This window comes from Lissotriton vulgaris, chromosome 2_1, assembly GCF_964263255.1.
Source record: "Lissotriton vulgaris chromosome 2_1, aLisVul1.2, whole genome shotgun sequence".
In the NCBI taxonomy this organism is placed as follows: domain Eukaryota; kingdom Metazoa; phylum Chordata; class Amphibia; order Caudata; family Salamandridae; genus Lissotriton; species Lissotriton vulgaris.
In genome coordinates, this window is record NC_141687.1 from 1,368,065,189 (window position 1) to 1,368,080,610 (window position 15,422).

Genomic DNA, 15,422 nt, shown 5'->3' on the forward strand with positions numbered 1-15,422 from the left:
GGGGTCAGGAATACGCAGTCCTGAGTCAGACCCTGTCTGGCCATAGATACTAAAGTTCCAATTATAGGAGGATTAATTATTGTTCCCAGTCAATCTATGTCCTCTAGAGAAGAGAAGATTTCAAATTAGTTACTTTTGGTCACCGTAATGTTGGCTATGTGATCTAAGTAATCCCCTCATCTCACTGCACCCTAGGGTGCTGGTTGGTTTATAAAAAAAAAACTGTGGGAAGATGTTTATGTCTTCCTTCTAGATGAAACAGTTCCCAGTCCTCTCTAATATGTGCTGGACCAGACTTGGGGACCTGAAACTTAGGACTACACAGTCACCTGGTAAAGACTTGTGAGATTTTGCAACCCAGGGAACTCTATGAACCATTTTCAATTCAGGAAAAATATGTTCTTTTAAGCCAATCCTATTACCCAGCAAGTGTAGGATATTATTTCTTAATATTGACCAGTCCTCCTGTGCATTGGATGAGAGCACTGAACAATTGGCCAAAACAACTGTATAGGGAGTAGCTTCTGGGGGGAGATGAAGGAAGATGTGATGGTTCTGGGCACTGGCAGCATAGGCTCAGAAGGCCGTCTCCTAAGACTGCTCTTCCCTAGCTGCGAGGTTGATGTTGGCAGCGTTCCACCCTGTGGAATGTTATCAGGTTGAGTGGCCTCGGAAGTTATTGCTGTTGTTGTTGATGATATGGGGCAGTGTGCATTTTCTGTGGGCCCCTTTGGTACTATTACATTTACCCTCACCATGTGGGTCATAGTCCCAGCACCCCTCTGCCCATTAAAATTATCTGGGGGCAACTAAAAATGCCCTGCTCTATTTTATTAAGTCTGTCTTCGATGGAGGTCAGCTTCTTGAGTAAGGGGTCAATCAGAGCTAACAATTTCAGTTATATCTGTGAACAAAGCTCATCCATATTCAACATGGGCGGTAAATAGGCAGCACTAGTAAGGGGGCTTGTAGAGGTAGTTGGCTTTTCTTTGAACTGTTGGCTACATTATTTCCATTGCCATTTGTAACTAGGCCTGGACGGCAAATTCCATTCCGTTCGCGGAATGTGGGTAATTTTGCATTCCGCGGAGAACACAAAATTGCACAAAATTCTGCGTTCCCCAACTTTGCGAAATTTCTTGCTTGTTCGCGTTATCAAATATGTGTTCGTGAGATATTTCCCCCGAGCACACAAACAGCGATTGCAAACAAGCAATTCTGCGCGTTCACGGAATTTCTGCATGTTTGCGGAGATTTTTTACTGTTTCGCGGAGATTTGCGAAACGCGATTATGCAAATTCCGCCCACCCCTATTTGTAACTGCCTTACGTTTGGCTAATCTAGAAGGTGGGGGTGTTACCTTCGATGGTCCAGGACCTTTGGGACGCTTGTGGTAGGATTGCTGGTTGGGAGCTCTCGGCTCTCATTGGGAAATTGGCACCTTTCGGGGACTTTGTTCGTGTTTTATTTGGATTTGAGTGTTATTGTTTATATTGTTTATATTGATGATATTTAGATTTTTTCTGAGTCATCTGCTGAAACATGAGTCACATGTGTACCAAGTACTTAGGAAACTACAACAACATCAGTTGTACGTGAAATTAGAGAAATATCATGTTTCTAGCGTGGAGTTTCTGGGCTTTATAGTTTCCACTAATGGTATTAAGATGGATCCTCGAAAGATTGAAGCCATTGTAACCTGGTCTAGACCTGGGTGTGTGAGGAACATTCAGGTTCTGTTGGGCTTCGCCAACTTTTACAGGCGATTTATATCGTGATTTTCTGATGTGGTGGCTCCTATAACTGTGTTGTTAAGGAAAACAGTGTGCCTTTTGTATGGTCTACTCGTACACAGGAAGCCTTTCAGTTTACATCTGCCCCTGTTTTGGTTCACCCTGACCCTGCGCTGCCTTTCTTTATTGAGACCGATGCTTCCCTATGTGCAGTAGGAGGGGTGCTTTCTCAGAGAGATTCGGATACAGGCTGTATGCATCCAGTGACGTTCTTTTCTAAAACCTTGTTGCCTGCAGAACGCAATTACACTGTAGCAGAGCATGAATTGCTCCCAATCAAACTGTCCTTTAAGGAGTGGAGGCACTATTTATGGGGGGCTCGCCATCCGATCACTATCTTTACAGATCATAAGAATTTGGAGTTCTTTCGCTCTGCTCGAGCTTTGACTCCAAGACAGATGCGTTGGGTATTGTTTTTTAACGAATACGATTTCACCATCACATACAGACCGGCAGCTCAACAGGTGAAATCTGATGCCTTGTCTCGTATACATGTAAATCCTTCAGAGTCTGGCCTTGAGAAGGAAATAACTCCCATGCTGGCAAGTGATAAGATAGTAGGGAGTGTTGATGTGGAAGACTTCTTGTCCTTGGTTAAGGAGAGTTTTAAGGGAATAGATCTTTCCCCCTGGCTGAGGGTCCTGAGTTTGTAGTACGGGATGGGTTGTTGTATAGGGGGGATAGGTTGTTTGTACCTCCTGAATTAAGGGACAGGGTGATTCAATGGTGTCACTCCTCCTCTCTGGTGGCTCATCCGTGAATAGCAAAGACTAGGGAGTTGTTTGTACGATGGTTTTGGTGGGATACATTGGCACATGATGTGCAGGTATTTGTTGCCTCTTGTCCTGTATGTGCTATCAATAAGCCCTCCCATACTTGTCCCTCAGGTCATTTGCACCCATTGCCAGTTCCTCCCTCTTATTGGCACACAATTAGCATGGATTTCGTAACAGACCTTCCCCTCCTGTCAGGGTTTACGGCAATACTAGTGGTGGTGGATTTGTAAGATGGCCCATTTTGTTCCCTTGCCTAAACTACCCACGGCGAAGGAATTAGCCTCAGTGTTTGCGGCCTCGGTGGTACAGTTGCATGGTTTATCATCAGCTATTGTGTCGGATAGAGGGGCTCAGTTTGTGTCTCATTTTTGGTCTGAGTTGTGTGCCTCGTTACAGATCAGTGTGCGTCTATCATCCGCAGACGGATGGGCAGACAGAGCACACTAATCAGACAATGGAGCAGTATTTGCGATGCCTGTTAACCTCCTTGACTAGTAGTTGGGTGGAGGCTCTCCCGTTAGCTGAATTTGCATATAATAACAGTTTGCATTCAGCTCTGGGGATGACCCCTTTTTTCAGTTCCATGGGATATCACCCTAAGGCCATACCTATCCAACCATCGGGTCTAGTACCAGCAGTGGATACACTCAGCAAATCATTGATTGACGTATGCGACAAAGCAAGAACACATCTACAGGCAGCTAAGGAGGCAATGAAAAAATATGCTGACCGACAGAGAATGCCTGCTCCCTCTTATGTGGTAGGCGATCAGGTGTGGTTAGCCACTAAGAACTTACACATGGGTGGGCCTAGGAAATTGCAGCCCCGTTATGTGGGTCCCTTTTTCATCGTGAAGGTGGTCAATCCTGTGGCCATGAAACTGGAGCTACCTAATGAGTACCGGGTACATCCTGTTTTTCACACCTCTCTCTTGAAACCATATATTAGATCTTCAATGGGTTTACCGCCATCTCATTCTTTGGTAGTTGATGGGCATGAGGAATTCAAAGTGGAGGCAATCCTGGATTCTGGAAAGGAGATGGGGAGGCTATATTATCTTGTAGATTGGAAGGGTTACCCTGCTGAGGACCGTTCCTGGGAGCCTGCAGGGGGTGTTCATGCTCCTTTGTTGGTGCGTAGTTTCCATCTTCGGCACCCTGTAAACCCCGCCTGGTGGGAAGACCTTTGGGGGGGTACTGTTAGGAATTAGTAAGGTTTTCACTTTTTATCGCAGTCCTGTTTCTATGCTCATGTGTTTGGGTCCCCTTTATATGGGTGTCCAGTCCTTCCCTCCCTGCTTGTTATCTATTGATGTTTCAGCCCACCTGAAGGATCGTGATTTTTGCTGAGGACAAAGCCTATTCGGATATCCACCTACCTTTGGGACGCTTGTGATAGGATTGCTGGTTGGGAGCTCTCGGCTCTCATTGGGAAATTGGCACCTTTCGGGGACTTTGTTCGTGAAACTTTGATTGCCATCTGTTGGGGCATTCATGGCTTGAATAAGAGCCCTAGGACCTTGCCTCTTGAACTGCTTGAATATCGAATCGGTTCTTTGCAGTATTTTGTCAGTTTTACCGGCTGGTAAAACGCTAGTTTTGTGCTTCTGCCTGCATTTTGTTAGCAGCTCCACATCGTTATGTGGAGTTTGGGTCATAACGCAAGTAGCTTTGTTTTTATCGCGTTTTCCCTGGGTTTCTTCTGATTTTGTTACAGTGGCCACTATACAAGAAGAAATTGGGGTTTAAATATATTGTGTACCCATTCTGAGAGGGTTTTTTCTCTGCTTTTTAAAGAGTTTTTTCCCCTGGATCCTTTCAAAGATTTTGTTCATGGAAGTCAGTTGTATGATGGGACCCTGAGTACAGCCAGGAATCCTTGTATCCTGCTTCACGCTTTACATCATTAAGGAGAGCTTTCACAGTTGAATTGGTGAGATAATTACCCTATTCTTTATTAAATACAGAACAAGGCTTGGGTTGCATGAGCATTGAAACAGTAATTACTGCAACACTTAAGGCTGTTTTATATCTTCACTACAGGTGCTCTCCGTTCCCATTTCACCGAAGAAGAATGGGGTAGCTGTGTTTCCCTTCTGACTTCCTTGTTTTGTTTTATCCCACCCTCTCCGGGTACCCCAGTGATTAGCGCACTGTGGTCACTATTCAGTGTGCGTTACGGGGGAGCTGGAGGAGGACTTGGTTCATCCTTGTTTCTGCAGCGTGTGGGAAGAGTTGGGCATGTGAGCTGTGACAATAATATCCCAAACTTCAGTCCAAAATTTAAAAACAAAAGGCCAATCAAAAAGCATATGTTGTAATGATCCAGTATGTAATTTACAGTGCCAACAAGTGGAAGAAGGAAGTTTAGCTTGAAATAAACGTAATGAAGTCCATAAACAGTTGTATAAAATATATGATTTAGTTTGCTAAAGCGAAACAGGTAACCAACCAGAAATACTATTAAGCCAAATATCTTTCCATGTTTCAGTAGAAAAAGAGGTTGAAAGTTCATTATTCTGAAATATTGAGATCACATTAATGTTGGTTCCTTGAGAAATGGACGGTATACAACCTTTACAACGAAACTTTTACAACGCACTACCATTACAACGCAGTCATTACAACGCAAACTATTACAACGCATTGCGCTGGGGGGGCGCTCTAGGGTAGGGAATAAGTTTAATTTACTAACCAACACCTTCTCTAGTGTCCACGGGGACTGGAGTTGGAATAGTAAATTAAACTTTTCACTATCCAGCACCCCAAAGCGCTATGCGTTGTAAAGGCATGCGTTAATAACCGCGTTGTAAAGGCATGCGTGGTAAAAGTATGCGTTGTAACGTCATACATCCGAAATGGACCGTTTTTTTTATAATATAGAAACACCATGAGATAAAGTGGAAACAGTGTGAATATAAATTGATAAATCAGATTTAACATTAGAAGGAATATTGTGAGGGAGTGAATCTAAAATAGAATTACATAAATTTCATTCATATTTAGGAAACTCAGAAAGAGGTAAATTAAATTGTGTTTGTAAAGCTTCAAATGATATCAATGTATTATTGTAATAAACATCTTTAAGGTAAAAAATATTGGCTTTAATCTATGAATACCAAAATCTAACATTTCTATTGAGTTTTATGACTTGGTTATACCATAATAACATATTTTTGGTGGTGGATATGGGTAATTGAAAGATTGAATCTAAATCATTTAAAATTAGTTGAATGGTATTTTAACCTTTCCTTTTGCCAAATAATTTCATTCATGGGTATCATATCAGGAGTACAATAAATATTTCATGGAAATAATTCTGTTTTATTAGTATTTAACTTATATCAACAAACTGGGGAATATAATGAAATTTTCTCCAATATGGAAGGGAATGAGGATACAGGATCACTAACAAATAAAAATACATCATCAGCATATGCTAAGGTTTTAATAATAACCTCCTTAATATTGATTCCTGTAATTTTATCACATTTTCTTATGGAAATAAGTAAGGGTTCAATACCGAGAAGAAATAAAAGTGCGGAAAGGGAACAACCTTGTCTTGTACTTCTGAAAAGAGAAAATTGGTTTGAAATTTGGCCATTGATAAATAAACAAGCAGTAAGAATAGAGTATAAAGCAGAAATCATGCAGATAAATATGTCACCAAAATAAAATGATAATAAAGTACGAAATAAAAATTGCCAGGGAATTTTATCAAAAGTTTTTTCAGCATCTAATGAGAGATTTCCTGATGGTAGAGATAAAGTGGATACTTGTTCAATAACATGTAGCAAAGTTCTTATATTGTTGGCAGAATATCTATTCTTCATCAAACCAGATTGATCTGGATGAATATTAGATATTGACACAGGGGATAATCCAGAAGCAAGTATTTTGGCATACAATTTACAATCTTGGTTTATTTAAGAAATAGGATGATAATTTGACAGAAGTGCGGAGTCCTTATCAGGTTTGGGTAGTACAATAATTAAATCCTCAGTAAAAGAATTTGTGGTAATTCCTGTAAAACCAAAAAAGGCATAACATTTAAATAAATGAGGAGTAAGCTGTAATTGAAATTCTTTATAAAACTCAGCAGGAATACCATCAGGGTCAGGGGACTTATTTTTTTTAAGAGATTTTATGGCTAATAGAATTTCCTCTTGAGTGATGGGCGAATCAAGTTCAATTTTATCTGATTGAGATATGTTGGGTAATCCACATTTACTTAAACATGAATCAATTAAAGAACCATCGTCAAAATTAGGTTTGTCATAGAGAGTAGAATCAAAATAAAAAAATTAATTAACAATATCATTTTGGGATAAATCAATTTTACCATGAGGACCATGAATTTATTTTATTTGTGTTTTATCATTTTTAATGCACAAATAATTTGCTAAAAGTCTTCCAGATCTGTTGGCATTAAACCCAAATTTGGCTTCAGAATTTGAATGCTGGATGCCAGCTCTTCTGCTGAGGATTGAGATAAACTCATACCTACATTTTTTACATTTGACACAAAATTGAGCATCATTAGACGTAATAAAAAGTCTCTCAAATTTAGCAATATGTTTTTCGAAATTTAAAATATTTGTATTAAAAGTTTTATTTTCATAGGCCATAAGAGAAACAGTAACACCCCTAAGATAAGCATTAAAAGCGTCACATCTATTCCTAATGGAAGTAGAACCTTCAGGGTTAAGAAGGAAATAATCATGAATAGCATTTAAGAGCGTAGGTTTATTTTGTTCATTAAGAACAATACTAGTATTCATTCACCATCTGGATTGAGTTGTAAAATTTGAATTTAATTTCAATACAAAAGAAATTAAAGTATGATCCGAAATGTCAATGTTACCAATAATAGGAATGATCACAGAGTTAATTAGTTGTTTGGAAATTAATATATAATCAAGCCTAGAGTGAGAATTGTGTGGGTTAGAAAAAAATGTAAATATTTTTCTATGGGAAAGTGTAATTGCCAAATATCAACAGCTTTGTGGTTTGAAGAAATGATTTGAAAGCAAAAAAACTTTAGGTGGTCGAAATTTATTAAAAGATAATCTATCTAATAATGGATCGAATATCATATTAAAATCACCTCCAACTATGAGAAGAAGTTTACCCAACTTGAGATCTTCAGTTGTAAGAGTAAACCAAAATGCAGGATCATCGGCAGTAGAACCATAAACATTTAGGGGGTCATTAGGATGACGGGCGGAAAACCACCCTGACCGCCATGGAGGCGGAAACCAACCGCCCGCCTGCACCGCGGATACACCGGCGGCCACATTATGATCAACCGCCACTAAAGACCGACCGCGGCGGGCGGAAAAGCTGCGGAAAAGCTACAACCCGCCGCAAGGACAGCGGACACACCGCACAGGAAATTATGATAACCCCGAGGGTGTTGCGGTCGGAACCACTGTTACCGACCGCCGCGGTCGCACACAGGAGTGAATGGGAAAAATAGCGGAAGAGCTGCAGCATAGACACCGCAGCGGACGGGACATGAAAAACATGGCGGATGATGCCAAAACACCACAGTGATGCCAAACAGTGCACAAATAAAATCAGCCATGACCCCCAAATACATAACACACATACAAATAAAACAAATAAAGCAAAAATAAAAATAAAAACCATGGACAACTCCCTCAACACACCTGACACCCAAAATCTACTTGGACACACCCACACAGCTGAGTATAAAGCCACCCCCTTCACAAACCACAATCCTTTGCAACACTCCAGATTAGAAGGCCATACCCCACATCTAACAGGAGAGGCAAAAGAGCACAGCACACACACACACATCCACCACCACCATCACCACCACCTTTACACCAGCACAAATAATCCCACAGCACACAACACACCTCACACCTCAACCCCACACCCCTGCACCCACAAACACCTCAACCACCACACACCATGACAACACAAATTCACCGAGAGTGAGTTGACAGTCATGGTCAATGAGATTGGAAGAGTAAAGCCACGACTTTTTGGTAGCCTGGTTCAACAGACACCATTAGCCACGAGGACACAAATGTGGGAAAGGATAGTCCAAAGGGTGAATGCAGTAGGGACCACCCCAAGATCCAAGAAGGAGATCATGAAGCGGTGGCATGAACTCAAGAGGGTTGTCAAGGAGCGGAAGAGTAAGAACTGGACGCTGGCAAACGTGACTGCAGTGGCCCTCCCATTCCCCTGAAAACATTCACACCAAGGGAGGAGAAGGTGCTTGCCATACTGCTTCCTGAGAGTCTCACAGGAGTAGCCGGGGGAGCGGAGGCTGGTAAGTACAAACAAATGCCAAACAACACACTGAGAACTACTTCCTTGCAATACCTAAACACCATTACACTGTCCACCCTCACACAACAGGTAGCTAGCCATCTTGCTTAGGAGGCCTGTATGGGGGAGGGAGGCCTGCACTACCACTCCCAGCATGCCCCCTGTCCCACAGCTGAGCAGGATACAGGCCTCCCCACCCAGGAGCATGTGTTAGCTATTGTACAATACAACAAACAGACTTACAGGTCTGTATCCATCTTGTATTAGAGCACAGTTTGGGGGTGGGAGGCCCTGAATCACCACTCCCAGCATGCCCCCTGTGCAACACTCCAGCAGCATGGAGGCCTCCCCACCGAGGAGCATGTGTCAGACATTGCACAGTTCAACAAACAGACTTACAGGTCGGTATCCATCTTGGTGTTTGGGGGAGGGAGGCCTGCACTGCCACTCCCACCATGCCCCCTCTCCCACAGCTGAGCAGGATAGAGGCCTCCCCACCCAGAAGCATGTTTTAGCCATTGCACGGTTCCCTTCATCTCGCAGGCAGGTAGCTATCTTTCTTGTGATGTCTGTCTTTTGGAGGGAGGTCTGCACTACCACTCCCACCATGCCCCCTATCCCACAGCTGAGCAGGATACAGGCCCCCTCACCCAGAAGCATGTTTTAGCCATTGCACTGTTCCCTTCACCTAACAGGTAGGTAGCTATCTTTCTTGTGAAGTCTGTCTGTTGGAGGTAGGCCTGCACTACCACTCCCAGCATGCCCCCTTTCCCACAGCTGAGCAGGATACAGGCCTCCCCACCCAGAAGCATGTTTTAGCCATTGCACTGTTCCCTTTCTCCTAACAGGTAGGTAGCTATCTTTCTTGTGATGTCTATCGGTTGGAGGTAGGCCTGCACTACCATTCTCAGCATGCCCCCTGTCCCACAGCTGAGCAGGATACAGGCCTCCCCACCCAGAAGCATGTTTTAGCCATTGCAATGTTCCCTTCACCTAACAGGTAGGTAGCTATCTTTCTTGTGATGTCTGTCTGTTGGAGGGAGGCCTGCACTACCACTCCCACCATGCCCTCTGTCCCACAGCTGAGCAGGATACAGGCCTCCCCACCCAGAAGCATGTTTTAGCCATTGCGCTGTTCCCTTCACCTAACAGCTAGGTAGCTATCTTTCTTGTGATGTCTGTCTGTTGGAGGTAGGCCTGCACTACCATTCCCAGCATGCCCCCTGTCCCACAGCTGAGCAGGATACAGGCCTCCCCACCCAGAAGCATGTTTTAGCCATTGCACTGTTACCTTCACCTAACAGGTAGGTAGCTATCTTTCTTGTGATGTCTGTCTGTTGGAGGGAGGCCTGCACTACCACTCCCACCATGCCCCCTGTCCCACACTCCAGCAGCATGGAGGCCTCCCCACCCAGGAGCATGTGTCAGCCATTGCACTGCTCACCCTCACTTAACCGGTAGGTAGCTATCTTAACTCTTCCTGATGTGTCTGTGGGAGACCTGCATCCCGAAACGCAGCAACAATTGCATGCAATGAATTGACATCCAACATGTATGAGTGAATGATGTTCCTCTGCAACATGAAATTACACACAGTGTTGCCATGAATTGTACTACCGGTCACTTCATAATTGTGTAGTGTACAGACTGTCGTTTAAACACAGCTGACACAACACTTGCACAGTGCCCAACACTGACCATTCCCCATCTACTCCACAGGTGATGAAGAACTCACTGCTGAGGACCACACCAACGACCAGCAGAGCCAGTTTCCACCCCCAGCACATGGACTCTCAAATGTGGACTCCCAGGACAGTTTGGACGATGAGCTCCAGCCCGGCCCATCTGGTGTGCCACAGACCCAGAGGTCCCAGGCCCCCATCCTCCCCACCACCACGTCTGCTGCAACAACAGCGCATCAGACCCCTGCTGTCACGGCCTCTGCCTCCACCGCAGCCACCACCGTAACCACTGCCACTGCCACTATCACTAGTACCACCACTACCACCTGCAGCACCCTCCCTGTCCCAGGGGATGACCAGCCCACAGCAACTACTGTGGAGGGCAGGAAGAGAGTGCGTGGACCGACAGTGGCGATGCAAGAGGCCCGTGGCAGAAGAGCAGGTGGGAGGGCCAGGGTCAGCACCAGACCTCGGGAGGAGTGGACACCATCCCTAGACCACTTCACCAGAGTAGTGGAGGCATACCAAGAGGTCCAGGGACAAACTGGCCAGTTGGATGAACATTTAAGGGAGCTCATCCTGCTGATGAGGTCCATCGACAACCTCCTTGGACAGATGGTGGACCTCATGGGCCAGCAAGTGGCGTTGCAGAGAGACAGGCCTGTGTCCCAACAACCACCTCCGTCCCCTCCTGTTGTGCCGCAGGATGACAGTGCACCATCCTCCCCTGCGCCAACAGAGATGGACGAGTCCCCTGACGCCGCTGGCCATTCAGCAGGCCCCCCACCACCAAAAAGACCTAGGGGGCGTCCAAAGAAGCGCCTGGGAGTTTCCCGAGGCAAAGCACCTGCCACACGCCAGTCACAGAGCCAGCCATGATGGCAACCCTCTTCCCTACTGCATTGACTGTTTGGACTGTCTTTACCCACATTTCCTTGGCAATGTCACCTGTATGTTGGACTGGGTCACCACATCCATGTGGACTCTACTCTTGCATCTCAGCGAACAGGACTGTCAACTCACTACTCATTCCCCACTGTCATGTAAATATTCCCGCACAAATCACATGTCCACTGTCAAAATAAAATACCAGATTCACCAGATTTTGTGCTGTATTGTGTTTAGTGCAATATTTACAATGTAGACAATGTCCATGATGTGTCCAAATGATGTACAGTATGTAGTGCAGGATTCGTCTGTAGCACCTAGGGAGACTAAACAGAGCAACAGTCACTGGACTCATTGTGCCATCACAGGCAGAACACTACACAACACATACACAAGACACTACTGTCCTGTGAACACACCAACGTGGGTGGGGTAGGTGACTAGATGCCTGATGCCAGACAGCAATAAGGTGAATTGTTTATAGTTCTGGCCCCACGAGGTCAGCTGGTGGAATCCCCAACCGGGTACTGCGGTCCCAGGGAGGACCCCGATTGTAGGGTTATTCTGACAACACAATTCAGGTTGTATACTAGATTCCTCCTATCACTGAGGTTTCGGTAGCAATTATATGAGCACTTTTGGTCCTGATGAAGTGCCTTAGAGGCAAGAAACATGTCGACCGCACTTTAACTGAGGGTTGTATAAGGCTTGATTACCTTACCTGTCACGCCTTAATACCCCTCAATTTTTCTTTTAATAAAGCAGTGAGCCATGCTATTAAAACTGTGTACAATGGACTCTACTGACTTTTTTTAAAAACTGCACTCACGCTCACTATTGCACTTTTAGGCCCCTCACACTCACGCACCCTTTGGCAAAGGAATAAAAGAACTCCGCCAAAGTGCAGCACTCTGTGCTGCCCGACGGGCATTGCACCGCCAGCCTGTCGTAGGAGCAGGAAACCGATGATGACACTGGACGATCATCGGGTGGGATGACAAAAGTCGTCCAACCGTTGACTTGTGTGAGGTATCCTTAAATTCCGATAAGGGTTCACCCCATTCACTTTTTCTGTCACACTCCACGAGAGAGAGGTTAGATGTAGTCACTTAGTTGGCTCATTTTGGGGAACTCTGTACAACTGTTGTTGATCCCTATCCCTTAGGACTTGTACATTGGACCCCGTTAAAAATTGTCCGCAATTGTTCCCCCCTGTTGATATGACTACAGGCATACTAGACATTGGGCGGCAGGTGTGAACAAATAGGGTCTGCATACGTTCACATATGGAACGTCAATGTCACTTTTACCACACACAAGTGACTGAACGTGTGCATGTCTGTTACATCCGCGCCTAGCCCTTCACAACAACAGCAACCACACCACACAATATACATGTTGTACCTCATCACCAACCTTCAAGTGAAGTTGCGTTCGATGAGCTGCTGGCGCAGGTCTACTCCTTCATCCTCTCCACTGTCCTCATCACTAGACTCAGGTCCTTGAGCAGGTGGTGGCCTTGGTTCCTCACCATCGTCCAGGAGCAGGGGGATCCCCTTGTGGATGGACAGGTTGTGCAGCATACAGCATGCCAAAACTATCTTGCACACCTTGCCAGGTGAGTATGCCAGTGCACCTCCTGTCCTGTCAAGGCAGCGGAATCTAGACTTCAGCAGGCCAAAAGTCCATTCGATTACCTGTCGGGTCGTGCCATGGGCGTCATTGCAGCGGATGTCATCCGGGGTCCTGGGATTCCTGAGGGGGCTCAACAGCCATGGCCTACTGGGATATGCTGAGTCACCTGTGAATGACAAACACCCATTGCAATGTTGCTCAGCCAGAGTGCAGCAGGTAACACACAGCACGCCATATCAGTAGGCATACTCACCCACAATCCAAGCACGCTCAGAATGCAGATTCTCCATCATCCGTGGCACCATGCTGTTCCTCATGATGTAAGAATCATGCTCCGAGCCAGGATACTTCGCACACACATGAGAAATGCTCCTGTCCGCAAGGCACACCACCTGCACATTGATGGAATGATAATGTTTGCGGTTCCTATATATGTGCTCCGTCGCCTGTGGGGCCAACAGACCTACATGGGTGCAATTGATGGCACCAACAACATGTGGGATGCGCCCAAGGGGTTAGAAGTCACCCTTCACGGCAGCCAATGCTCCTCCCCTAGGGAAATGGATGTAGCGATTCCGATACAGCATCATGGCAGCAAGAACATCCCTCAGACCATGCTGAACATGGGCTGTGACATCCCTCCAGCGCTAGCAACGGTCTCCTGGAAGGAACCTGTCGCACAAAAGTGGAGTGCTGCCATCACCTTGTATGTGGGTGTGAATGCCGTAGGCTGCAGGTGGGGCTCCAATAGATCACACAGGATCTTCAGTGTTGGTCTGTCCAGGTGGAATTTCCTAATTAATGCAATTTTCTCCATGTCCTCCAGCACTGTCAGGTGACGTAGGAGATTTGGCCTCCTCTTAGTTGAGAAGTAAAAATGAAAATGTCAGTGACAACCATCATGAGATGGCCTCAGCACATACCATCAATGATGTAATGCAAAAACATCGACTGCCTGAGAGATGCATGGCACACCAGGTTACATGGCTGGCCTTTTGATACATACAGAGGGCACACCTCTCCGATGTCAATACACAAGTGCCACAAACACATTGGAGAATGTGAAAGTGCACATACTGGAGATCACAATTCACATGTGCAGGCAAGGTGCAGCAACATCGACCAATGTTTTGGAAATTACCATGTCTGTAGCACACCCATCTGCTGTACCTGTCACACCTCAATGCATCATCTGAACTCTGAACACATCCATCAACACAATGATCACAGTATCAGGAACACGTTCACTTGTGTGCATGAGCTGTTGTGAATGCACCAGTCTGATACGATACAATGCAGTGACACAAGCCTTGTCGAGGTCATCACTGACAACAAATGGATTTGTACCACATCATTAACACCACCTCAAGAGTGTCAAGCATCATCAGCCATGACATGCATAAGTAACATGGCAGGGACCACAGACCAAAGTGTGTCACACGGAACGTGCGTCCACCTGTGAATGACATGGAAGTATGGCATTGTGGGTACAATGATGTGCCCTTCACCATGTTGCTGTTGTGTACTGATACAGTGTTCAGGATTGACATAGCCATTAATGGTCATGAAAATCGGGGTACCTACCGCCTGTCGCCGGCGGTGTAACACCAGCACCAACCCCTTCACAAGTGCGGAAGCCATTGGCATATGGACATGTGTACATGGCGGTGGGCATGCTCCCCTGCATGAATCGCGGTACCTACCGCCTGTCCCCGGCGGAGTGACACCCGCACCACCCCCTTCACAAGTGCGTAAGCCATTGGCATATGGATATGTGTACATGGCGGTGGACATGCTCCGCCAGCGCGAAGGCGGTCATTGGATGATTTTGAATGATGCACCATCGCGGTAGCGCACCCCGGGCCCCCGCGGTGCATCACCGCCATGGAGCATTGCCCACAGCCAATGGGAGAGATGATCGCGGTGGCATGATGCACATTTGAAAAATGCAGAAGGTGTGCACCGCCACCGCGGAGGCGGTCATTGGATGATTTTGAAAGAGGCAGACCTTGACAACCAATTGGTGCTGCTTTGCAGCTTACAGACGACCCCAGGGGGCTATAAGTGTGTGGGAGTGAGCCTCACATTTCCACTGCTCACAGAGCCTGCTGCCTGGGACCCTCTCCTGCTGCTGCCTCCTGAGCCTGTAGCCTGGGACCCTCTCTTGCTGCTGCCTCCTGAGCCTGCTGCCTGGGACCCCTCACCACTCACCACTCACTTCTGCCCCAGGTGTTCCATGTCCACAGGGATGGCAAGGACAGAGAAGATCCGTGCCAGTCCATTCACCAGCGAGGAGCTAGAGGTCCTTGTGGACGAGGTGCTGGCACAGTACCCAAGGCTGTT

At 45.9% G+C, this 15,422-nt stretch overlaps 1 protein-coding gene across 1 annotated transcript in view; it reads left to right on the top strand.

The window, feature by feature from the left end:
- LOC147732603 (uncharacterized) overlaps positions 1 to 11,435 on the top strand; it is a 76,965-nt gene extending 65,530 nt beyond the window's left edge. Inside the window, exon 2 of the mRNA XM_086954288.1 lies at positions 10,594 to 11,435. Coding sequence (XP_086810414.1) covers positions 10,594 to 11,435 — 842 coding nt within the window. The remainder of the gene's footprint in view (positions 1 to 10,593) is intronic.
- Positions 11,436 to 15,422: the final 3,987 nt, after the last annotated feature.